General features: G+C 39.8%; 1 protein-coding gene across 3 annotated transcripts in view; it reads right to left on the bottom strand.

Moving 5' to 3' along the window:
* APOOL (apolipoprotein O like) overlaps positions 1-26,462 on the bottom strand; it is a 109,075-nt gene that overhangs the window by 63,667 nt on the left and 18,946 nt on the right. For all 3 annotated transcript variants that reach the window (XM_073228169.1, XM_073228167.1, XM_017658959.3), the window contains exon 2: positions 1,924-2,028. In XM_073228169.1, the coding sequence (XP_073084270.1) occupies positions 1,924-2,028 (105 nt within the window). The remainder of the gene's footprint in view (positions 1-1,923; positions 2,029-26,462) is intronic.

Genomic DNA, 26,462 nt, shown 5'->3' with positions numbered 1-26,462 from the left:
AGACCACAAGGAGACAAGGGGCGTCCCCGATGATCCTTGGTGGTCTGCGGAAACTCGCATACGAGTCGGAATTTCTTGGGAAGTGTGGGTCGTCACCCAGACTTCCCTAAGAAGGCAGAGTGCCGGAGTCACGAGGTACCTAGTGCTAGGCGTTTTTGGCGGATGGAGCAGAAGGAGGAGGGGGGGAAAAGGGAGCGTTCTCATCCACAAAGGAGTCACCTCGTTTATGGCTGTTGGAAGGGGGTGCCTGAGAGTCGACCGCAGCCGTGAAGGCCTGAGGCGGGGATTTATGACTGTCGGAGGAGGTGCCTGAGCGTCCGCCGCAGCCATAAAGGCTTGAGGCGGGGATTTATGGCTGTTTGGGGAGGGGCCTGAGGGTCCGCCGCAGCCGTGAAGGCCTGAGGCGGGGAGAGTTCCCTCCTCATCCCCGAGCGTCAGGGCCTTGCCGGGCGATCACGGTCAATGGCACTGCGATAGCTCGGGGAAGAGTGGCCCACTCCGGGGGGAAAACTTACCTAAAGGCCAGAGAGGAGTGGTGAGTGTGATGAGCCAGCGCCGGAAAAAGAGGACGAGGGCAAGCTGCTGCTGGTGTCGGGGGAAGACGGGGCCCAGTTGGGGTGTCCCGTCTCCCGGGTTTCGGCACCAATGAAAGGAAAGGCGCGACACATAGCAGCAATTCACCGGAGAGTTCCGCTTTATTAGGGAAAGGTGCTGGGTTATATAGGAGGGGGCATGAATTGATTGAGGTGTCACTTCCACGGGGCTGGTGGCTGTTGGCTAGGTGCTGGGATTGGGAGGGGGGCGAGAGGTGATTGGGCTTCAGGTGGCACCGGCGGGAACTGAGGACCCCGAAGAGAAGCCGGAAGTTTGCCATCTTACTGGTGGGGACCCTTCAGTAAGTGCAGACTGGGTACTTGCAGTCCATGTAAAAAAGTTTAATGAATTTTACAGACCTGCAAGTTCACTATGTCATGGTCAAAGGGTGATTATAATAAGCATGGCTGACCATAAGGACTCAAATCAAAAATAAATAGAGACATGAATGTGATCTTAGGCAGCATTAATAGAAATGTATTACTTAGAATAAGAGAAGTCAGAGTCTGCCTCTGTCCCTTCAGTGGTCAAAATACTTATACCTGAAGAAAACACAAACCATCCTGGATATGGTTGGCAGAGAATGATTATGATAGTAAGGAATTCAAAGCTATGGCATATGAGGAATGATTAAAGCTACTAATATACTTATCCAGGAAATGAAACTACTTAAAGTTTAACTGACATCTGAAGATTGTTTTGTGGAAGAGAGATGAGAATTTTTCTATATGGAACCAATGCAAAAGATACAGGGACAAAGGGTAGAACTATGAGACAGGTTTGTGTTTGACATAGGAAGGACCTTAAGTTGAATGAGAGCTGCCAAAAAATGGAATGGGATGCCAGGTTTTTTAATCCAGAATTTTATTTATGTAGAAGATAAATAGCCACTTACTGTGCCTACTGTAGAGCAAAGTACAGTACCATAACAGGTTAACCCAGCAAACATCTATTGTCACTTTCAAAACTGAGACCTTAATGAAGTTATTAAAGTAAGGCTTCCAAATATCAGGTGTACCTATATACATTTTTCAAGAAAGAAAAATCAGACCACTTAGAAGTACTAAGACCCTGTATGACTCAATGATTATCCATAAGAAAACCCACCAATTGATTTTTACTAGACTTAGGATTTTATATGTTTGGGTCAAATAGAATACAGTGCTTATTTTCAGACACCTTATAACTATTTCTCTCAACTTATAGAATGTGCCCAACAAATACTTCAAAGGCATTTTTCATGAATATAGGTAATAAAAAAGAAAAAAACCCTCATAGCTTTTGCATCATACTTGTTACAGAATTCACAAACTTTTGCAGGCAAGTTACCTGCTCTGGTTTCACTAGTTGCTTTTTGGATTCCTCTTCTTTGACTGCATGTACACTTATAGATGCACATACCAGACCTGCAGGCATGGTTGTCAGCATCCCCATCTGAGAAAGAAATATCAAAAAAATATTTTTAATTGAAAAGCCCCCCATCCTCCATTTCCTGATAAATTTGGGGGTAGATCTGAGGAACACTGTGGGTTTCCTTTATTAAAAACTCAAGCACTCCAAATGACTTACTATATTTTTAGGTTATAATTCCTAAAATTATCATCTGATACTACATGGCAGAATATTATTTTTATGAATTTGTTAACTATTTCATATGGAACAAAGCAACATAATAATTACTAGGAAGAAGTGAATACATAATTTGAGGGAAGAAGTGAATACATAATTTGAGGGAAGAAGTGGGATAGATCATGGTATTCACTCAGTCCACAAATACTAAGATATTAAGCCACTACTTTGTACCAGGCCCTGGTTTCAGTGCTTATGATACATCAGTAAACAAAACAAAGATTTGTGCTCTAATGGAGGTGATGCTTTAGTGGAGCAGAGACAGGCAATAAACACAGTCAATAAATTATATGGAATATTACAAATTGATAAATGCTGTTGGAGAAAATAAAGGGTAAAAGTGATCTGGATTACTGGGTGATTCAAGTTGTGTCTTGAAATATAATTTATATTTACATTATTTATTAAATTTTGTTTCATTACAAATCCTTTGCCCCAAACTTCCCAATGCATTCCTTTCTACCTGTTTCATGCTTAATCTAAAGCAGACATTGTCAAAAGTGACATTTGTTTGGAAAATAACTTGATTTTAATTAAGAATGCAGAAAAATTCTGGATCTAAGAACAAAGTGTTCCAGTGTTTACTCAGGTATCAAAATATCCCCCAAAGATTATCCCTTCAACAAGGCCAAATGAAAAACTTTCCAGGGAACAAATATTTTAAAAGCTTGATTCTTTAGAAGAAAGGAGGCTTGCTGAAATCAACAAAGGATATCCACAGGGAAGAGGTCTCTTTGGCTTACACAAATGGAATTATGCAAAAACTGGAACAAACACTATCCAAAGGATTCTAAATGTTCTCTCTTAACAGTGATAGTGCCTGTACTTCATTACTGACACATTTTCCAGTATTTTCTGAGCATAGTAATGGAAGCTACAGGCACTAGTTAAGCAATTTCCTGTTTAAACTAGATCTGACTTAGACTGAGACTACAGAAATACAGGGCAAAATGAAGACTCAATACTCATAAGAGAAATTTTGTTCACTGTTTTTCCCCCTTTAAGCCTCCTAGTACATGTCAACAATAATGAGTGATTTATCTAGGCCTGCCTCCCAAAAGATATTACTTTTGATTTCTTATACCTGATTGGTATTCACTAATCAAATAAGATTTCTCCTCTGTACCTATTTCAGGTATCAGTTAAACTTATTAAAACTGATACCAGCAAAGATGCTCTCCCATGTACCTGAGAAATTTTGTTAATAAAACTTTGAAGTGATTATTTGAAGGATGTCAATTCTTACAACATTCAAAAGCTACTTTTAAAACACCTGATAGACCTTATTCCCTAGATATAAGAAAAACACTTTTGAAGTATGCTAATATCTGAAACATTTTCAACATCCTAATGTTCTCAGAGTACAGTCACCCTCATATAATGCAATAATAATAATATGTAGACTATAAAATAAATTCATTGCTTGATATTGCTTGATAATTATGATCTCGTGCTCTACAGTCTGGACTAACTCATAAACTAGTAACCTAAAAAGTTAGTATACTTTGAAAAATGCCTAAGTATCTTTGCTACATTTTCTACTTATTAGAACAGGGCCCATCCACCTTGACTTTTATTGATGAGGCAGTGTGGCATAATGGAAAAAACATGAGCTCAGGAGTTTCACAGGCCCGGTTTAGACGACCAGTTGTGGAACTTACTGTTTAAATCTGGGCAAGTTATTTAAGCTTAGAGTTATGCTGTCCAATATTGTAACTATTAGCCATACATGGTTATTTAAATTTAAATCAATTAAAAATAAATAAAATTTAATATTTAGTTCCTTAGTCACATCAGGGCTCTTTCAGAGAGTGGCACAGATCTACAATAATTCCATCACTGAAGAAAGCTGTCTTGCCAATGGTTTTCAGCCCTGGGCAAGTTTGCTGTGGATGCAGTAAACAAATGACAGTAGAACATTCTTGGGGTGGAAGGGTTTATTACCTGGCTTGTTCTCCCAGCAGTAGGTCAAGCACTAGCGTCTCTGCCTCCATGCAGAGCACTGGCCAAGCTCTCTATATAGTGCAATAATAGCTTATTGCCTATGGGTGTGGAAGCTGTAGCCTAGCAACAGGCCAGTTACATCATCAAGTGATTTAAGTTCAGAGAGGATCCTAGCCATAGGGACCCCAACTTACTCACACTCCACCCCTACAGGATTCTTGCCTTACAATCTACACACTCTGAATCTTCCGCAATGGTCCCTGTGCGAGAAAGCTGGAGCACTGTAACCAGATTCCACAACAGCAACACCGAATAACAACTTAGAGATAACAAAAATTAAGATACAAAAAGATTTTGACACCAGTTACAAACATTGTAATAATCCTCAAGCCAGAGGAGGTTCCCAATCCACAAAGACCTTAGGGGCAGTAAGACACGTTTTAATGACACCAACATAGGCAAATCTTGTCTATCAGGTAGGATGCATGCAAGAGAGTGGTCCTGTGATAGGACTGTAGCAGGAAGGGGGTCCCTTCCAGGTCTAGTGTACCATACTTTTACTCCTTTCCCCATGGGGGTTACTGAAGGGTCTATATATAGTGCTACTGGAGGTTCATGCACTGGCCATAATGATAAAACAAAACTCCCTGGTAAGATGCTCCTACCTTCTGGCCATTCAGGATATACTACTGTGACCTTTGGGGACCACTCTGCTGTTATTCCAGGAATACAAAGGAGGCCAGCTTCCAGGCCCTGTCCCCAAGGTGCCAGGAGAGCCAGCCATCATTGGTCCATGTGTCCAAAGGTCCAAGGCCACATCCACTCAATGGAGTCTCCAGGGTTTAGTGCAGTTGGTTCTGGCAGAAAGATATTATTCTGGTGGCCAAACCTTGGCTTCAGTGATAATTCCTTGGTTTGTACTTGCAGTTGTATAGGGGAAGCAACAATATGTGTTAACATGTCTATGGGGTTCAGGGCTCCCTTTTGGGATCTCTTGTTCAAACACCATAGCACAGTCCATAAGCAGACTGACTATCCCCGCAGACTGTTGGTATCTGACTTTAGTCCAGATTTTAACAAGCCATTGTGCCTCTATCATGCATGCTGTGGTAGGATTGTATGGCACATGAAACTTCCATTTGATTCTCAAATGTTGCACTAATTCTTGCAGTGTATGTCCAGTAAAATGGGTGCCCTAATCACTCTCCATTACCTGTGATTGGCCATAGGTGGCAAAGAGATTCTATAGGCCTCTTTTGGTCATCTGCTGTTCTGCACAACATGTAGGAAAAGCACCAGAAGTCCAGTAGGTATGTATACACAAGTCATCGCATACTAATATGGTTATGATACAGGCAGAGGCCCAATATAGTCTATCTGCCACCTGACAAGGGATATAGGCCCCTTAGCTATTGTCCCATTTGCTGTGGAACTCAGTGCAAGTCCCTTTTAGAGCATACAACACACTCCTGCTAGGCTCTACTAATTTCTTCAAAGGTCAAAGGCAAGCCTCACCAATGGACTACAGCTCACATTGTCTTTTGCCCCACATGCAACAAACACTGATGTAACCATTGGGCTATGTCAGAGACAGGCTTTCCTTCTAACCAACATGTCTGGGCCAATTTATCTGCTACATCATTTCCTGGGGATGCCAGTGGGAAATGACCTGTCACATGGTATACTGTAATTATTTTAGTCTGACCACAGGCCCATGAGTCTTGCCACAATTCTTTCCCCCAAAGGGGTCACTGAACAACCAGCAAGTTGGCATGCTACCAGGTTGGTAGCCATAGGGTTAAGCCTTGATAGCCCATCTGTCAGTAAAGACAACTATATGGGAGGGCTCCTGGTTTATCACAAGCCACAAGGCCCACAAATCTGCCCATTGGATAATCTTCACCTCACTATCTTCCATCCGTATTGTCTCTGTCTTAGGATGCAAAGCTACAGCTCTCCATTTTGAGAGCTTCCCATGGCTGGAGTCATCCCTGTACCATGCATCTTTGGATCTTTGGGTATAGGGTGTCTTCCTTCCCAATAAGGACTCTCTGCTACTAATGGTTCTAAAGTAAATTCTTCCAGCTTTTTACTAGTATATGTCACTGGCCCCAGTAAGTGTTGGAGGTCCTCACTCAAGGAGCTACTAGAGAGGGCACTATGCTGCTGTAAATAAGCATCACACTTGGCCAGTGTGGCATTTTTGCCACACCACTCCTTGGCTTTTGGGTCCATTCTTGTATTTCCCCCAAGATGGGGTAGGTGAATATTACCTTTATCGGGGCAATTCCAGTGATGGGTTCTGTAGCCAGCAAGGCATGATAGACAGCAGACAGTTTTTTTCTATCAAAGTGTATTGTACCTCTGCCCCTTTCCAGAGTTCTGACCAAAACCCAATAGGTTAGAGAGTTCGTTCAAGCTGCTGCCAGAGACCCAAGCCATAACCATATTTAGTCACATGAACATCTAGCTCACAGGGCCTTGTTGGGTCTATCATGCTCAAGGCCTGCGTGGCCTTGACTGCCCATTTTGCTGTAGTAAAGGCAGATACACATGTTTCATCACAGTCCCACCTGATGCCCTTTCATACCAACCGGTATAAGGGCTTCAGAATTTCTGCCAAGTGCAGGATAAACACTCTCCAGTAGCCTAGAAGACCCAAAAACTCCTATAACAATGCTACAGTTGTAGGGGTAGGAAAGACCTGGACTTTGTCTATAGCTGCTTCTGGTATAACTTTGGTCTTATCTAAAGAGACAACCTCCAAGACATTGACTAACAAACCAGGTCTCTGAACCTTGATACTGTTCACAGCCCATCCTTTCTCCTGTAGATGTTGCAGCAGTCTACGTGCTACACCTTCTAGATTTGAAAGAGAATCGAACATGGGCATGACATCATCAATATAATGGTACAGCCGCACCATTGGCGTTTTCTCCCATGTAGCCAAGTCCTGGGCTACAAGTTCATGACAGATGGGGGTTGTAGAGGTATCCCTGTGGAAGAATGGTGAAAGTCCATTGCCATCCTTCCCACGTGAAGGCAAACCATTCCTGACATTCCTGCTCAATGTCAATGGAAAAGAAGGCATTAGCAAGATCTACCGCATAATGGTATGTCCATAGTTCATTGCTGAGGGTATCCACCAGGTCTTCAATAGAGGGAACAGTAGTATGCTTAGGGGGTATGACTTTATTCAATTCTCTGTAATCCACAGTCATATGGCAGGAATCATCTGGCTTTTATACTGACCACACTGGGGAATTGAAAGGATTACAGGTGGGCTTTATAATACCCACCTTTCCCAGTTCCTGGAGGGTTTCTCCAATTTCTTTATGCCCTCCAGGCAGTTTGTACCATTTGGTATTAGTTATCCTCCGAGGCACAGGCAAAGCTATGGGGGGGTGCCTAGCATGTCCCCTCAGAACTGCGTTCACCACATGTACTCAGTCTTAATCACCTGCAGTGGTCTACAACCATAGACCCTGCATGATATCAATCCCCAAAATATACTCAGGGATAGAAGATATATGCCCAGTGTACTCTCTTGGGGTTAGATGCCCTATTCTCAAAGGCGTTTGGGTTTGTTTCATTCTGATAGCCTTTCCCCCATATCCATTCATGATAGTGGGGGGGTCCCAGGGAACCGCTCAGGTTTACCATGAATCAGTGAACATTCAGCCCCTGTGTCCATCAGAGCCAGGACATGTTGTATGTTCACTGGGAACCAATGGATATCTATTTCAACATGTGGCCTCCAGTCCCCACCTGGTTCCTCAGGGCAGGTACCTCAACCCTCCCCTCAGTCGAGCCATGTTTTCCAATCACCTTCCTGTGCAGGCTTAAGTGAGGCTGGATCTCTCCAGCAGGAAGTCTTGCAAACACACAGGCTGGACTCGTGGCTCTTTCTCTGACCTCTGCCTGTTTGGTTTTAATAGGTGGAACTGCTGCTCTGTTTTCAGTTGTTGACATAGCTCCAGTAAGATCCTATTTGACTCCCCATCTAATTTCCTTTCCATCTGCTCCTGCCCATATTACATCAACCCATATCTGGTCTTCGTAACCTTCACGGAGCCCTTTAAATTCTTCTTGTAAGTAGCAGACTTTATTTCCATGATCTCATTGCTTCAGCTTCTCCTAAGTCTGTTAATATATGTGTAACCTTGCTTATGGGCTGCCCTAAGTGAGGGGCAAGAATGGCAACTAGAGACCCAAAGAAGGATGTGGGAGCCATTTGAAGCACAATATGTCTCATCCCTGTAGTGAAAAGTTACTCATCTGGGCCAAGATTCTCTGAGCTATAGATGGCATTTATTATGCCTAGCTCCCATAACAGCTGTTGGAGCTCAGAACATATCTGCCATCTAGCAGGGCAGGATGGTAGATCACCCTGATTGGGCCACACAGCATGAAGTGCAGCCATAACCCAATCGAGGAGGGAGTGATTCCCTGGGGGCTGATGTACACTTTGTAATCACTGCCTGAAGGCAGACTGAACCGTGAGGGAAGCCAGCTTTCCCATCTCAGATACAGACAGAATAATCCCATCTACCCCTAAGTCCCACAGACGCAGGGGCCAAGCTGATATTGACTCCGAGGGCCTCTGCCTAAATCAGGAGCCCAAATGCACCAGCTCTGCATGAGTATAGGGGCAGAGCATAGAGTTCTCCATGACCTGGGAAAGCGGCTTCACCTCTCCTTGGGGAACTCTTGGCTGCTGTGTCTACATTTTCTTTACAACGACTGGGCATGCTTTCAATACATTGAGGGGTCAGTGCCTCTGGTATCACCCCTTCATCCTTCCCCAGCTCCTCCATTTCTGGGGCTGATGAAATCTTTCTCTCCCCTCCCCCAAGTGCCTCCTCTGCTACATCCTTTAGGTTTTCTATGTGCCTCACAGCAAGGCTACCTCAGTCTTCAACACCTCTCTTACCTTCACTTCAGTGCTTCACAGCTGGTGTTCTTGTGCCACCTCCACCTGTGCTTTCCTCAGGAGTTCATCTTTTTCCTTGATGACCTTTCCCTCCTTCATAGCACCTGGCAGTGCTGCTGTCTCATTCTGCAAGGAATCCTTTACCTCTTCAATAGCACCTCACTGCTGGCGTTCTTGTGCTGCCTCCTTTAGCATCAATGCCACTTTCTCTTTCAGGGAATCCAGAGCAGTTTGCAGGGGGCCTTCTTATACCGGCATTTCTTGGGTCTTTTTATTTTTTTTTTTAATTTTATTTTGGTATAATTAATCTACAATTACATGAAGGACATTATGTTTACTAGGCTCCCCCCTTCACCAAGTTCCCTCCACATCCCCATTCACAGTCACTGTCCATCAACAAAGTAAGATGCTGTAAAATCACTGCCTGTCTTCTCTGTGTTGCACAGCCCTCGCCATGCACCCCCCACACTATACATGCTAATCGTAATGCCCCATTTCCTTTTTTCCCCGCCCTCATCCCTCCCTTCCCACCCATCCTCCCCAGTCCCTTTCCCTTTGGTAACTATAAGTCCATTCGTGCGTTCTGTGCTTCTGCTGCTGTTTTGTTCCTTCAGTTTTCTATTGTTCCTATACTCCACATACGAGTGAAATCATTTGGTACTTGTCATTCTCCACCTGGCTTATTTCACTGAGCATATTTTATGTTCCCTCCATGTTGTTCCCTCCATGTTGTTCCAAACAGTAGGATTTGTTTTTTTCTTATAGCTGAGTAATATTCCATTGTGTATATGTACCACATCTTCTTTATCCATTCATCTACTGATGGACATTTAGATTGCTTCCATATCTTGACTATTGTAAATAGTGTGGCGATAAACATAGGGGTGCATCTGTCCTTTTCAAAAGGGAGTGCTGCATTCTTGGGGTAAATTCCTAGAAGTGGAATTCCTGGGTCAAATGGTATTTCTATTTTGAGCATTTTGAGGAACCTCCATACTGCTTTCCACAATGGTTGAACTAATTTACATTCCCACCAGCAGTGTAGGAGGGTTCCCCATTCTCCACAACCTCGCCAACATTTGTTGTTGTTTGCCTTTTGGAAGGTAACCATCCTTACCGGTGTGAGATGATATCTCATTGTGGTTTTAATTTGCATTTCTCTGGTGACAAGCGATATGGAGCATCTTTTCATGTGTCTGTTGGCCATCTGAATTTCTTCTTTAGAGAACTGTCTATTCAGCTCCTCTGTCCATTTTTTAATTGGATTATTTCCTATTCATTTGTTGAGATGTGTGAGTTCTTTATATATTTTGGATGTCAACCCTTTATCGGACTGTCATTTATGAATATATTCTCCCATACTGTAGGATACCTTTTTGTTCTATTGATGGTGTCCTTTGCAGTACAAAAGCTTTTCAGCTTGATAGAGTCCCATTTAATCATTTTTGCATTTGTTTCTCTTGCCTGGAAAGATATGTTCAAGAACAGGTCACCCATGTTTATGTCTGAGAGGTTTTTGCCTATGCTTTTTTTTTTAGTTTTATGGTTTCATGACGTACATTCAAGGCTTTGATCCATTTCGAATTTACTTTTGTGTATGGGGTCAGACAGTGATCCAGTTTCATTCTCTTACATGTAGCTGTCCAGTTTTCCCAGCACCATCTGTTGAAGAGACTGTCATTTCCCCATTGTATATCCATGGCCCCTTTATTGAATATTAGTTGACTATATATGTTTGGGTTAATGTTTGGAGTCTCCATTCTGTTCCATTGGTCTGTGGCTCTGTTCTTGTGCCAGTTCCAAATTGTTTTGATTACTGTGGCATTGTAGTAGAGCTTGAAGTTGGGGAGTGAGATCCCCCCCACTTTAGTCTTCCTTCTCAGGATTGCTTTAGCTATTCGGGGTCTTTAGTGTTTCCATATGAATTTTTGAACTATTTGTTTCAGTTCATTGAACAGTGCTGTTGGTAGTTTGATAGGTATTGCATTGAATCTGTATAATGCTTTGGGTAGGAAGGCCATTTTGATGATACTAATTCTTCCTAGCCAGGAGCAGGGGATGAGTTTCCATTTGTTAGTGACCTCTTTACTTTCTCTTAAGAGTGTCTTATAGTTTTCAGGGTATAGGTCTTTCACTTCCTTGGTTAGGTTTATTCCTAGGTATTTTATTCTTTTTGATGCTATTGTGAATGGAATTGTCTTCCTGATTTCTCTTTCTTTTAGTTTATTGTTAGTGTATAGGAAAGCCATAGATTTCTGTGTATTACTTTTGTATCCTGCAACTTTGCTGAATTCTGATATTAGCTCTAGTAGTTTCGGAGTGGAGTCTTTACGTTTTTTTATGTACAATATCATGTCATCTGCAAATAGTGACAGTTTAACTTCTTCTTTACCAATCTGCATTCCTAGTATTTCTTTGTTTTGTCTAATTGCCGTGGCTAGGACCTCCACTACTATGTTGAATAACAGTGGGGAGATTAGGCATCCCTGTCTTGTTCCCAATCGCAGAGGAAAAGCTTTCAGCATCTCACTGTTCAGTATGATGTTGGTTGTGGGTTTATCATATATGGCCTTTGTTATGTTGAGGTACCTCCCCTCTATGACCATTTTGTTGAGTTTTTATCATGAATGGATGTTGAATTTTATTGAATGCTTTTTCAGCATCTATGGAGATGATCATGTGGTTTTTGTCTTTCTTTTTGTTGATGTGGTGGATAACGTTGATGGACTTTCAAATGTTGTACCATCCTTGCATCCCTGGGATGAATCCCACTTGGTCATGGTGTACGATCCTTTTGATGTATTTTTGAATTCGGTTTGCTAATATTTTGTTGAGTATTTTTGCATCTACGTTCATCAGGGATATTGGTCTGTTGCTTTCTTTTTTGGTGGGGTCTTTGCCTGGTTTTGGTATTAGGGTGATGTTGGCTTCATAGAATGAGTTTGGGAGTATTCGCTCCTCTTCTAATTTTTGGAAAACTTTAAGGAGAATGGGTATTATGTCTTCTCTGTATGTCTGATAAAATTCCAAGGTAAATCCAGCTGGCCCAGGGTTTTTTTTCTTTGGTAGTTTTTTGATTACCACTTCAATTTTTTTGCTGGTAATTGGTCTGTATATATTTGCTGTTTCTTTCTGGGTCAGTCTTGGAAGGTTGTATTTTTCTAGGAAGTTGTCCATTTCTCCTAGGTTTCCCAGCTTGTTAGCATATAGGTTTTCATAGTACTCTCTAATAATTCTTTGTATTTCTGTGGGGTCCATCATGATTTTTCCTTTCTCGTTTCTGATTCTGTTGATTTGTGTCGACTCTCTTTTCCTCTTAATAAGTCTGGCTAGAGGCTTATCTATTTTGTTTATTTTCTCGAAGACCCAGCTCTTGGTTTCATTGATTTTTGCTATTCTTTTATTCTTCTCAATTTTATTTATGTCTTCTCTGATCTTTATTATGTCCCTCCTTCTGTTGACCTTAGGCCTCATTTGTTCCTCGTTTTCCAATTTTAATAATTGTGACATTAGACCATTCATTTGGGATTGTTCTTCCTCTTTTAAATATGCCTGGATTGCTATATACTTTCCTCTTAAGACTGCTTTCGCTGTATCCCACAGTGGTTGGGGCTTTGTGTTGTTGTTTTCGTTTGTTTCCATATATTGCTGGATCTCCATTTTGATTTGGTCATTGATCCATTGATTATTTAGGAGCGTGTTTTTAAGCCTCCATGTGTTTCTGAGCCTTTTTGCTTTCTTTGTACAATTTATTTCTAGTTTTATACCTTTGTGGTCTGAAAAGTTGGTTGGTAGGATTTCAATCTTTTGGAATTTACAGAGGCTCTTTTTGTGGCCTAGTATGTGGTCTATTCTGGAGAATGTTCCACGTGCACTTGAGAAGAATGTGTATCCTGTTGCTTTTGGTCGTGGAGTTCTATAGATGTCTACTGGTCCATCTGTTCTAGCGTGTTGTTCAGTGCCTCTGTGTCCTTACTTATTTTCTGTCTGGTGCATCTGTCCTTTGGAGTGAGTGGTGTGTTGAAGTCTCCCAAAATGAATGCATTGCATTCTATTTCCTCCTTGATTCTGTTAGTATTTGTTTAACATATGTTGCTGATCCTGTATTGGGTGCATATATATTTATAACGGTTATATCCTCTTGTTGGACTGAGCCCTCTATCATTACATCATGTCCTTCTTTATCTTTTGTTACTTTCTTTATTTTGAAGTCTATTTTGTCTGATACTAGTATTGCAACACCTGCTTTTTTCTGTTGTTTGCATGAAATATCTTTTTCTGTCCCTTGACTTTAAGTCTGTGCATGTCTTTGGGTTTGAGGTTAGTCTCTTGTAAGCAGCATATGGATGGTTCTTGCTTTTTTATCCATTCTCTCACTCTGTGTATTTTGATTGGTGCATTCAGTCCATTTACATTTAGGGTGATTATTGAGAGGTATGTACTTATTGCCACTGCAGGCTTTACGTTTGTGGTTACCAAAGGTCCAGGGTTAGCTTCTTTTGCTATCTTACTGTCTAACTTAACTCGCTTGTTGAGCTATCATAAACACGGTCTGATGATTCTTTATTTCTCTCCCTTCTTATTCCTCCTCCTCCCTTCTTCATATGTTGTGTGTTTTGTTCTGTGCTCTTTTTAGTAGTGCTCCCGTCTACAGCAGTCCCTGTAGGATGCCCTGTAGAGGTGGTTTGTGGGAGGCAAATTCCCTCAACTTTTGCTTGTCTGGGAATTGTTTAATCCCTCCTTCATATTTACATGATATTAGTGCTGGATGCAGTAGTCTTGGTTCGAGGTCCTTCTGTTTCATTGCATTAAGTATATCATGCCATTCTCTTCTGGACTGTAGGGTTTCTGTTGAGATGTCTGATGATAGCCTGATGGGTTTTCCTTTGTAGGTAACCTTTTTTTTCTCTCTGGCTGCCTTTAATACTTTTTCCTTGTCTTTGATCTTTGCCATTTTAATTATTATGTGTCTTGGTGTTGCCCTCCTTGGATCCCTTGTCATGGGAGTTCTGTGTACCTCTGTGGTCTGAGAGACCATTTCTTCCCCTAGTTTGGGGATGTTTTCGGCAATTATTTCTTCAAAGACACTTTCTATCCCTTTTTCTCTCTCTTCTTCTTCTGGTACCCCTATAATGCGGATATTGTTCTATTTCGATTGGTCACTCAGTTCTCTTAAAATTCTTTCATTCCTGGAGATCCTTTTATCTCTCTTGCATCAGCTTTTCTGCATTCCTGTTGTTTTTCTAGTCCATTAATGTTCTCTTGCATCTCACCCATTCTGTTTTGAAGTCCTTCCAGAGCTTGTTTTATATCTGTATTCTCCCTTCTTAGTTCTTGCATATTTCTCTGCAAGTCCATCAGCATGGTTATGACTTTTGTTTTGAATTCTTTTTCAGGAAGATTGGTTAAATCTATCTCCCCGGGTTCCTTCTCAGGGGAAGAGGCAGAAGATATCGAAGCTGTCTGTGTTAGTCTTGTCTGGAACAAATTATTTTGCCTTTTCATGTTGATAAGTACAATGGTGAGCTATTGACTTGTCTGTCAGCTGGGAGAGTCAAGACTCTTTCTACCTGGCTCCTGGCCTTTCTTTACTGGGACAACTGCGACCCCTAGTTGCTTGTGTTGGGCAATTGCGTGTAGACTGGGTCTCTGTATCTTGCCCAGCTGGTATGGAGGTAGCTCCCTTGCTGTGGGCGTGGCCAGCCTCAGGCTGCTGCTCTGCTATGGTGGGGCCCCAGAGGGGTGATGGACAGGGGGCTGTTTGGCTGTTTCCCTCCGTGAGGGGTATCAGAGCTGTTGCCCAGGGGGTTAGTGCGCCCAGAGTTCCCTGGAATTTCCAGCTGCTGGACTGTGACCCGGGATGCTTCCATCTAGCTGTGGGGTCCCTGTCCCTTTAAGGCTTTCAAAAAGCACTCACCTTTCTTTGTCCCAGGGGCGCCGGCTTCAGGACCTGCTCACAGGTCTTACTGTCCTGCTTCCCTAGTTTCCAGCACCCCACGCATGCACTGTGTCTGCACTCTGGTGCAGATGGCTAGGGCTGGGTGTTTAGCAGTCCTGGGCTCCCTCTCCCTCCCTGCTCCAACTCCTCTCCTCCTGCCGGGAGCTGGGATAAGGGGCCTCGGGTCCCACCGGGCTGCGGCTTGTATCTTACCCCTTTCAGCAGGCGCTGGGTTCTCGCAGGTGTGGATATAGTCTGGCTATTGTCCTGTGTCTTCTGGTCTCTCTTTTAGGATTAGTTGTATTTGTTGTATTTTCAAAAATATGTATGTCTTTGGGAGGAGATTCCGACTGTCCTACTCACACCGCCATCTTGGCTCTGCCTCTATCTTGGGTCTTTTTCAAGAGCATGTTCTTCTCTTCTGTAGACTTTTTTAATACTGTAAGAACCATCCAACCCAGTCCCTGCTTCCTCATGGGCACTTTGTCTCTCAAAAGACCTACTTACTATACCAACAGCTACCCCTCCTACCTCAAGTATCACCTCCACTTGCCTCCACTCCTGGGGTGGGGCCCAGCCCTTTAGGAGGCAAGCCACCTCAGACCACATACCCACTGGTGGACAATCCACTGTCTCCCCATTCATAGGGGCAGCCTGCTAAAACACCCCTCCAATAAGGGCAGCCTTTTTCCTTGGTCAGCAATGATTCCTGCTGACTATGCCAATTGTTTTGCCAATGGGTTTTAGCCCTGGGCAAGTTCGCTATGGATTCAGTGTGACCGAAGAAATGACAGTAGGTTGTTCTTAGGGAAAGGTTTTATTACCTGGCTTGTTCTCCCAGTGGTAGGTTGAGCACTGTCTCTACCTCCATGCAGAGCACTGGGCTGAGCTGTCTATATAGTGTAATAATAGCTTATTGCCTATGGGTGTGGAAGCAGTAGCCTAGCAACAGGCCAGCTACATCAACTCATTTAAGTTCACTGAGGATCCTGGGCATAGGAACCCCAAGCTTCCCACAAAAGCTCTACTGGCCAGTCCTATATTAGAGTCTCAGATTATACATGTAAAAAATTTATAATTATTATGATGCTGAAATAAAGAATTATATAAAAATGGGTGACACCTGGTAAATGGGCAATTAATTTTAGCACCCCATTTCTTCTGATTGATGAGTGAAGATGTTAAGTACCTGTACTTAATTCTCATTTTTTGTCCTCATGTATTTGATGTTCATCAGGCTCTAGTGAGAACTATAACAATAGAAATATAGCATACTTATCGCCTCTAAACAAAAAAAGCCAAGATTTCAATCAAAATTAAATAGGCAGACTGGCACACTTAGGCATTTGCAAAGAAGCAGCTGAATGTATAACACCCCAAAAATTTTAGAATAGAGATAGGTAAATCACAGCTCTGTGCTAAACCTGACCTGAAGTCTGAGCTGAAATGTTTTTTAAAAATATATTTAAAGATTTGTAAAAACAAAAAACAAAGAGGAATATGTGATCTTATGTGTCTAGCGAAGTCTAACATATTTGCTATCTGGCCCTCTACAGAAAAAAAAAATGGCCAACCTGTGATTTAGATAATAAATAAAATATTTATAAAGTATGAGCTTGGGCACATTATAAAAACTTACAGGCTCATAAGGCCATTAAATAGCATTAAAACTGAGCACAGATGATCCTAGATTTCACAAAGAGTTGAAACCTTTAGTTAAAATTATTTTTAACTTCAAAATCATGACTTAGCAATTCAAAATAGTAAATGATGTTTAAAAATCAGTAGGAGATAAAAACAGGGTCCTAGAACAGAATTCCATCATACAGAGATTAACAAATAACAAGATTGCAGAACAGCATCAGGTAACTCCCCCTTATGTAAGATTCAACCCTTCAAAGTGCTTCTGTAATCAAAATGTAGTTGACTTTCATTATTTGTAGTAGTTATATTTCATGAAACAGTCATGAACATTGATTTAGGGAATACTAAACCACTACTACAAGGGCAAACACAGGGTTAATTTCTTGCAAGATTCTGATTACATTTTGTTAACTAATCAATAAATAATCTTGTTTTTATGTTTTTCTGGGTAAACACACTTTATTTAATATATATTGTTGGTTCATTAACATTGAACTCAGGGCCAATAGCACTATAACTCATGCTTGAATTAAGTTCACTGAACATACATATTTTCTTCATAAGGTGTATCATAGTTTTTTTGCACCTAAGAACACTAGACTGAACTTCTGCACAATGCATGGGAGCCATTTTAAATAGCAGCATCACCAAAAAAAAAGGGCAGAAAAAATAGCACTAATTAGAACATAAAGGTTTTCTCTTCTTTCTTAACAGAATTGAACTTTAAAGTTCTCTTCCATAAGAATCTTTGTTATCTATTTTATAATAAACAGCATACTTTTATTATATACTAATCTAAAATCAATCCTAATCATTAGTTCTTATTTTAGAGATGAATCATCACATAGCAAAGTTATTTTATTAAATTAAGAATCCTGTGGTAAGTATAAAACAAAATTAAAATCTAAAAAGGTAAGCTCTAAAACCTAAGGAAAATAAACTTATAGAGGCAATGATCACATAGGCAGAAACAATTCAAAGTGAATTTACAACCAAGTAACTGACTGTCCATCCCTAATGGACAATACCCAAGGACTGAGAGAACAAGCAAAAAACCTTAAAACTATTTTTAATAAACATTTTGCTGGTGGCACTGTTTGCATCTTATTATGAAACTACTGTATGTATCCTGGAGAATAGGACACTTAAATATGCTGTTATTTTAAAGATTGGGATTTTCCATATGGAAGGAGGATTGATTAAGTGAAAGCAAAATCCTGTAGTTCTGAATCTGAGTAAGAGTTATTAGTTGATTATCCTATATAATCATGATAAAGGAAATATAAAACAAAAACTTGTTAAAAGAAACCATGGAAATTCAATAAGGATATTCAAGAATTCAGAAACTCTATATGGCAAATGACATGACCTGATTTCTTCATAAATAAAGAGAGATGGAGGAGAGACTTAAAATCAACAAGTTGCAATGTATGGATACAACTTTGACCCAGAAGAATAAGAAAAAAATTTTCAAAAAACTGACGCATTTAGGGTTTGTTTTTTTTTTTGGTATCATTAATCTACAATTACATGAGCAACATTATGGTTACTAGACTCCCCCATCAATTCCCCACCACACCCTATTACAGTCACTGTCCATCAGCATAGTAAGATGCTATAGAATCACTACTTGTCTTCTCTGTGTTCTACAGCTCTCCCCATGCCCACCCCCTACATTATGTGTGCTGATCGTAATGCCCCTTTTTCCCCCTTATTCCTCCCTTCCCACCCATCCTCCCCAGTCCCTTTCCCTTTGGTAGATGTTAGTTCATTCTTGGGATCTAGGAGTATGCTGCTGTTTTGTTCTCTCAGCTTTTTTCTTTGTTCTAATACTCCACAAATGAGTGAAATCATTTGGTACTTGTCCCTCTCGGCCTGACTTATTTCACTGAGCATAATATCCTCTAGCGCCATTCATGTTGTTCCAAATGGTAGGATGTGTTTTCTTCTTATGCTGAATAATTAATATTCCATTGTGCATATGTACCACATCTTCTTTATCCATTCATCTACTGATGGACACTTAGGTTGCTTCCATTTCTTTGCTATTGTAAATAGTGCTGCGATAAACATCGGGGTGCATACGTCTTTTTCAAACTGCACTGCTGCATTCTTAGGGTAAATTCTGAGGAGTGGAATTCCTGGGTCAAATGGTATTTCTATTTTGAGTTTTTCCAGGAACCTCCATACTGCTTTGCACAATGGTTGAACTAACTTACATTCCCACCAGCAGTGTAGGAGGGTTCCCTTTTCTCCACATTATCACCAACATTTGTTGTTGTTTGTCTTTTGGATGATGGCCATTCTTACTGGTGTGAGGTGATATCTCATTGTGGTTATAATTTGCATTTCTTTGATGATTAGCGATGTGGAGCATCTTTTCATGTGCCTGTTGGCCATCTGAATTTCTTCTTTGGAGAAGTGTCTGTTCAGATCCTCTGCCCATTTTTTAATTGGCTTATTTGCTTTTTGTTTGTTGAGGTGCATTAGCTCTTTATATATTTTGGATATCAACCCTTCATCAGATATGTCATTTATGAATATATTTTCCCATACTGTAGGATGCCTTTTTGTTCTATTGATGGTGTCCTTTGCTGTACAGAAGCTTTTTAGCATGATATAGTCCCACTTGTTCATTTCTGCCTTTGTTTCCCTTGCCCGGGGAGATATGTTCGTGAAGAAGTCACTCATGTTTATGTCCATGAGATTTTTGCCTATGTTTTTTTCTAAGAGTTTTATGGTTTCATGACTTACATTCAGATCTTTGATGCATTTTGAATTTACTTTTATGTATGGGATTGGACAGTGATCCAGTTTCATTCTCTTACATGTAGCTGTCCAGTTTTGCAGCACCATCTGCTGAAGAGACTGTCATTTCCCCATTGTATGTCCATGGCTCCTTTATCGTATATTAAGTGGCCATATATATTTGGGTTAATGTCTGGAGTCTCTATTCTGTTCCAGTGGTCTGTGGCTCTGTTCTTGTGCCAGTACCAAATTGTCTTGATTACTGTGGCTTTGTAGTAGAGCTTGAAGTTGGGGAGCGAGATCCCCCCCACTTTATTCTTCCTTCTCAGGATTTCTTTGGCTATTCGGGGTCTTTGGTGGTTCCATATGAATTTTTGAACTATTTGTTTCAGTTCATTGAAGAATGCTGTTGGAAATTTGATAGGGATTGCATCAAACCTGTATATCACTTTGGGCAGGATGGCCATTTTGATTATATTAATTCTTCCTAGCCAGGAGCATGGGATGAGTTTCCATTTGTTAGTGTCCTCTTTAATCTCTCTTAAAAGTGTCTTATAGTTTTCGGGGTATAGGTCTTTCACTTCCTTGGTTAGGTGTATTCCTAGGTATTTTATTCTTTTTGATGCAATTGTGAATGGAATGGTTTTCCTGATTTCTCTTTCTGCTAGTTCATCATTAATGTATAGGAATGCAACAGATTTCTGTGTATTAATTTTGTATCCTGCAACTTCACTGAACTCCGATATTAGTTCTAGTAGTTTTGGAGTGGAGTCTTTAGGGTTTTTTATGTACAATATCATGTCATCTGCAAATAGTGACAGTTTGACTTCTTTACCAATACACATTCAGGGATATTTTAACATTGATTAGATATTTCATATTAAGGAATTACTGTTAATTTTGTGCATATGTTTATTTTTTTAAAAGAGTTCCAGGTTTTTAAGAACTATATACTAATATCTTTACAGGTGAAATATGTCTGGAATTTGCTTGAAAATAATGCCAAGGTGAGGTTTATATAAAAGAATACTGACCAGAACTTAATTCTTGAAGCTGGGTGATAGGCATATATTATATCATATTATATTATATTTTATATATTATGCAATATCATGCTATATTACTATACTTCACATTGTTCTCTGTACTTAAGTAAATGTTTTAAATTTTCCATGACAAAAATTTTATAGAGTCCTATGAAACTTTGGATATATATATCCCATTATAATCTTTCAACACTATTTTTCAGTTGAAATCAGGATAATTTACTAGGAATACCAATAAAAGGCAAGAGCAGAAGGAAGCACTCTACTACTACCAACTTCAATACTGTACTGCTACTGTACTCTCAAGTACGAAAATGAAGTAATTTATTGTTTCTTTCTCATTTAATCCTTGCTTTCTATTCTTTCATTCACCAAACATTGTCAAATGCCTACTGTACAATTAAATTAGGTACAGGCTTTATAAAGATGAATAAGATATGATCCATGTCCTCCAAGAATCAGTCTAGTAGAAGAAACAGGCACATAATAAACAAGACCCAGTGTGATGAGTGTTATGATTAATACCACTAGGTATAAGGTACTACAGGGGCCACTAACCTAGATCACGCCTTTAACCATCTGTTTGGTAATGCAGTGGAAAGAGGAGAGACTTCAGAGTTAGACCTAGATTTAAATTCTAGCTCTACTGTTTACAAGTGCTGTAGCTTTGGGCAAGTGATTGGCTGGGTGTCAATTTGCACTTGTTTAATATTACCTATCTCAAAGGGGCAAGCACAGAAGGGCTCACATATATTAACCATTACATTTTCAACATCATCATCATACTGAATAGCCTAGTCAGTGGTCACCATTCCACTCTCTTCTAATTCTGACTGTACTTACCACTGTCAAACCAAAGTAATTCTTTTGTTAGATTACTACCCAGCTCAAGAAAATAAATTGGCCCCCTCTCATCTATTACACTGTTTAAAACCATTTTTTAATTTTCATAATTTATCTCCAATCTACACAGGTAGTCTTCTTTCCCACTACTCCCCAACAATTATCCTTCACTTCTTACTGCACTTGGCAGCTAGCCACTGGCAATATTAGCATTTTCTCCCCAAGGAGGCTGTTAACTTGTTGGGAACAGGGGAGCAATATAGACCTGTGGCCGAGATTAGTTGCCTGGCCTTGGTGAGACCCTCTGCTAGATATGTGAACTTAAAAGTAAAATACATGGGCCTGGGAAGTTCCTAAGTTCATTGCTGTGTACCTCTCACCTTTGAAGCACCACCACTTCATGTCCAGTGTCTGTTTAATAGCAGTAGCAAATGCTGTGGCAGGGTAGAAGAACTGCACTGCTGCTGCAGGAAGCTGAAGGAAAACACTGCCTTTCATTCTTTTAGTCACAAGTCTGGGTTCATTGTATCTTGGCCTCACAGCATTCCAACCTACAGTATTTGGCTTTTGATCAATACAGTTCATAAAAATGACTATGCTTTTACCAGTTTATTCAAAGAAAAGGTAACCACAAATTTGATACCTGTGGGGTGGTATAAACCTCAGTTGGTGCTGGCATATTGGACTATAGCTATGCAACAAGTATTCCATGCAAATAGTCAGACCTTCCAACTGATATTTGTAAGAAAATTCAATTGTGCTCACAATACTGAAAGTATAAACTGCTTTACATATTTGCTTCAAGAACTTGTGATTATACTGCCAGTACTTAATGAGCTGTGACAAGGTAAGACTGGTCATCAAAATTCAGGACGGCCATTAGTAGCTTAATTGAACTCTGGATGCTGCCATGCTCTTTGATTTGTTCACCTGTGAAGATCTGCGGCAAGAGGCAGGCTGTGACCTGAAAAAGCTGGGTTCTAGTCCAGGCTCCGCGAATACCTTACCACTTCACCTTTTACAAGTCAATTGCCTCTCATTATGTGTGAGATTGCCCATTTGTGGAAGGGGGCTGCACTACAAAATGTCTAAAGCGCCTTCTAATTTTGACAATGTGTGATTATAAAGTTCAGTGATAATTTCCAAGTGTAAATTTACTACAGATAAGACATTGCCAATCTTCTTTCTCTAAAAACCAGAAGGGAAGTCACCAACAGATAATGACTTTATTTTAAAATAATATTCTATATTACATGATCAGGTCTCTCATTTAAAATTTGTTGCAGTATGAAACACAAAGCTTAAGAAATACAAATATGGTTTAATTTATTAATGGTCATTAAAAGCCTACAAATAAACCCCCAATCTATTAGAGGCCATTTGAATTATTTGCCATGAAAATGGTCAAATCATGAATTTGCTAATTTTTTCCTCAGTCCTAAACTGACCTTTATATTTTTGACAAAAACAAAAAAGTACCACCTGGGAAAAGTTACGAAGCCTACTACTTGTACTATAAACATAAAGCTGCTTTCTATGTTTGTTATCCACAATTATCACCCAGTGGTTTTCTAAAGTAATATTTATTAAAGGTTTGTATAGCAGTTCTATTATTTCTAGTCTGACAGCACTATGGGGACACATGACACTCAAGTACAATCCCAAACTGAAATGATGGTGGGGGAAGATATTCTGCAAGAAAAGATATTTTTTCCCAATTACACCAAACTTGACTAATGTTAACCTTTTTTTAAAATCTAAAAATATACATGATATTATAAGTTGAGTATTTGTATACCCCCAAAATTATGTTGAAGCCCTAACCCCTAATGTGATGTTATTAGATGGTGGGGAACTTGGGAGGTGATTAGGTTTCAAAGAAGTCATGAGTATAGAGCCCCCACAATGGGATGAGAGTCCTAAACAAGAAAAGGAAGACATGAGAGTTCCCTCTTCCTCTCTCTTAAGAGCATACAGAAAGAAGATGTCATGTGAGCACACAGCTTGATGGTAGCAGTCTGCAAGCCAGGAAGAGAGCCCTCACCAAGAACCAAATATGCTGATACCTTGATCTTGGAGTTCCCAGCCTCCAGAACTGTGAGAAATAAATGTCTGTTGTATAAGCCACCCAGTCTATGGTATTTTGTATAGCAGTAGGAGCTAATACACATGGTTTGACTCCAAGTAAGGAGATCGATTTTCCTGAAGCTTTTGGAAATGTGTCTCATTCACAAGCTAGGCTTATTATAAGGTACACTATGACCTTAGCTATCTAGAACTTTAAGGCATCTAGAGGAGTTCTTAAACCTGGGGAGGGAAAAGAAACAAGATCTCATATTTCAGAATGTCTTATGGCAGCCAAACACCTGTCCCTAAAAGATCCAGCAACCAACAAAAAGGGAGAAGAACCAAAGAGCTGAGTATTATAGGCAAGGGTATTCTAATTGATTAGTTGTGTTCATGAAAGGCTAGATTTATCATACAAAAGTCAAGAAGTGGAAGAAGTAACAAGAAATACAAGGCATAAGAAAGAATAAAAGCAGAATGAGAGACTAGCAGAGGAACGCACTATGGCTGGGAAAGAAAGAGAAGCAGCAAGGAAGTTACAAATGGATGATGGAACAGCTCTACTATCTGGCAGTGGTACCTGTGCTGCACCTTAATATGATGTCCCTGAAAAATTAGGGGTCTCTGAAGACAGGGTGTTCTGTGGTTAAGGAGCACCTTCTTTGTGCCAGGTGTTTTACATACATGGAATCTTCTCATCTTCCCAACAATCCAATACAGTAGGTATCATTTAGGATGTTTTTCTAGAGTTTTGGGATCCCCAACTCAAACTGGCTTCAACAATGACAAAACATGATTATTTCATATAATAGGAAGTCTAGAAGTGGGCAGAATTTCAGTGACTTTTCAAGAACCCATCTCTGTTCTGTTGCTTACATTAAAAATGCCACTTCAAATGGTACATATAGCATCTAGTCTTTCTTGCAAATTCAATATTAATGAACACTAAGAGAAAGTAGTGACGTGTAGTACATCTGTAAATGTGAAATAATCTAAATATGAATGTGCTGACAAAATAATACTTGTGCTCTCATACCTTAGTAACAAGGGATAAAAAAATTAGTATTTTTTGAATGACTACTATGCATCAGAAAGAATTTTATGTTAATGGTGCAGAAAGCATACATACTATTTTCACTGTGAAAGGACAAGGAAAAGAACACAAGTATCAGCAATGACCTCTGGAGGTAGAAAAACACTTGGAAAAGCCTTCTTTTGGATTACTGAGCATGTTACATTGCCCACAAAGCTAAGAAGTTGTATGTATTTTATTTCACATTTATTTATGGGGAAAAAGCAAATGACACCAGAAATTTTTTCAAGATAGTATATTCTAAGGCTATTTCTCTGTTCAATATTCATTTAAGTTCACTATCTATATTTGCATCTTCATTAACAGCTACAACGTATTACAATTGGCAAACTTAAATAATGATGACATTGAATGACAAAGAATGGGTTAAACTCTTTGGTTTAAGATGGATGGGAAGTACACAATACATTTGAGATTTAATCTTCACCAAAATTATACTTCCAGCACTTACAAGACTTATCTTACATTAGACAGAACAAAGAACTGCCCAGCTCAGTGTGGCCTGCATAGAAAGGGTTTTTACTGTATTATTAAATTATAGAACATTAATGTTAAAGCATTTCAAGTCCTGAGTGCTTTAATTATGATGTATGAAAGAACAAAATTATTTTGGAATTTTTGAGCACTCAATAATTCTTATATAATTATTACTGAGCAACACCTGAAAATGTTAAAAGTTTATCTTAAATAAAAATTTAAAAAATAGAAAATAAAAAATAAAAGCATATATAGGGAATATAGCAGGTATACAAACACTTAAAAAAATCCTCCAGAAATGGCACAACCAGATTGGCATAATTCAAGTTTAGTCTATTTATGGTAATCAGGATTAAACAAATACTATTGTCAAAATTGTAAAAAGTAACCGAGTTTTAAGAAAACATCTAACACCTCCCTTTTACATGCATACATATACACATGTGTGCTATACACAGGAAAGAAATTAGGCTCTATCTACCGTGTGGGGGCATGGGAAATGAACATCGAGAGTATTCTATTTACTTGAGAAGACGGTAACACTCCAATAAGAGATGATTTTCAAGGTGCTGTCAGTTTAGAATTTAGCTGCTACTAAATTTCAAAGATGAAATGAATTATACAGGAAAGCTAAATTAATCTTTCTAAAATGCTGTTTTGTTCTCTTGGTTCACCAACCAACCAACCAAAGTCCACTCTATCCCTTTCTCTATCCCCTCCAGCTCAAGCCATTAATCTTCCTAGATGCCAAACATGTCAAGCACATTCCTGCCTCAGTGCTTTTACTCACTTCATTTTCTCTGCTGGAATGCCTTCCTCTCTCCTGCACCTGGCACATGGCAGGGACTCAAAAGATATTTGTTGAATGAATACACTTACCTAAACACTGCCCTTAACTGGAGGCATAGTTCAAGGCCCACTACCTCACTCATAGCCATCTCTCTGAATTCATATAGCACTTATTTGTGTGAAGCCCTACTCTGGCATTAAAGAAGCAGTGTTATATTTTTACTTACCTTTTAAAATATATGTAGGCTCCTTGTGAGTGGTCTTATACCTCTTTGTATCCAAAGGGCTTTATAGGACTAAAGACCTCAAAATTAAGTAATAAAATAATTCATAGGTTTAAATAAGGCAGTGTACATATAGGCAATCTAACAACTTCTTTCACATAACATATATTGAATGTCTATGAGCCAAACATTTGTGGAGGCAAATGATAACTGAAAGTCCTAAAGCTAATCTGAAATTTTAAGACTGACTCAGTGGTATCAACTTTTTGAGAATCTAATAAAAATTATAAACTATGTCCCCCAAAATGTAGTTACTCACAAAATTTTGCATATGCCTGCAGGCCCCTTCATATACTCTGAAGCATTTGAGGACCCAGTTAATTCAGGCCCACCACAGCTAAAATTTATCACAAGTAAATTTTATCCTGATACACAAATAAATACTTTAGAGAATACTTCTCATATTAAAAATTCTCACAAGAATGTTCTAAGG

The sequence above is a fragment of the Manis javanica genome, chromosome X, assembly GCF_040802235.1.
Source record: "Manis javanica isolate MJ-LG chromosome X, MJ_LKY, whole genome shotgun sequence".
NCBI lineage: Eukaryota > Metazoa > Chordata > Mammalia > Pholidota > Manidae > Manis > Manis javanica.
The sequence above is the reverse complement of the archived record's forward strand: the minus strand, read 5'-3'. Positions and strand labels throughout refer to the sequence as shown.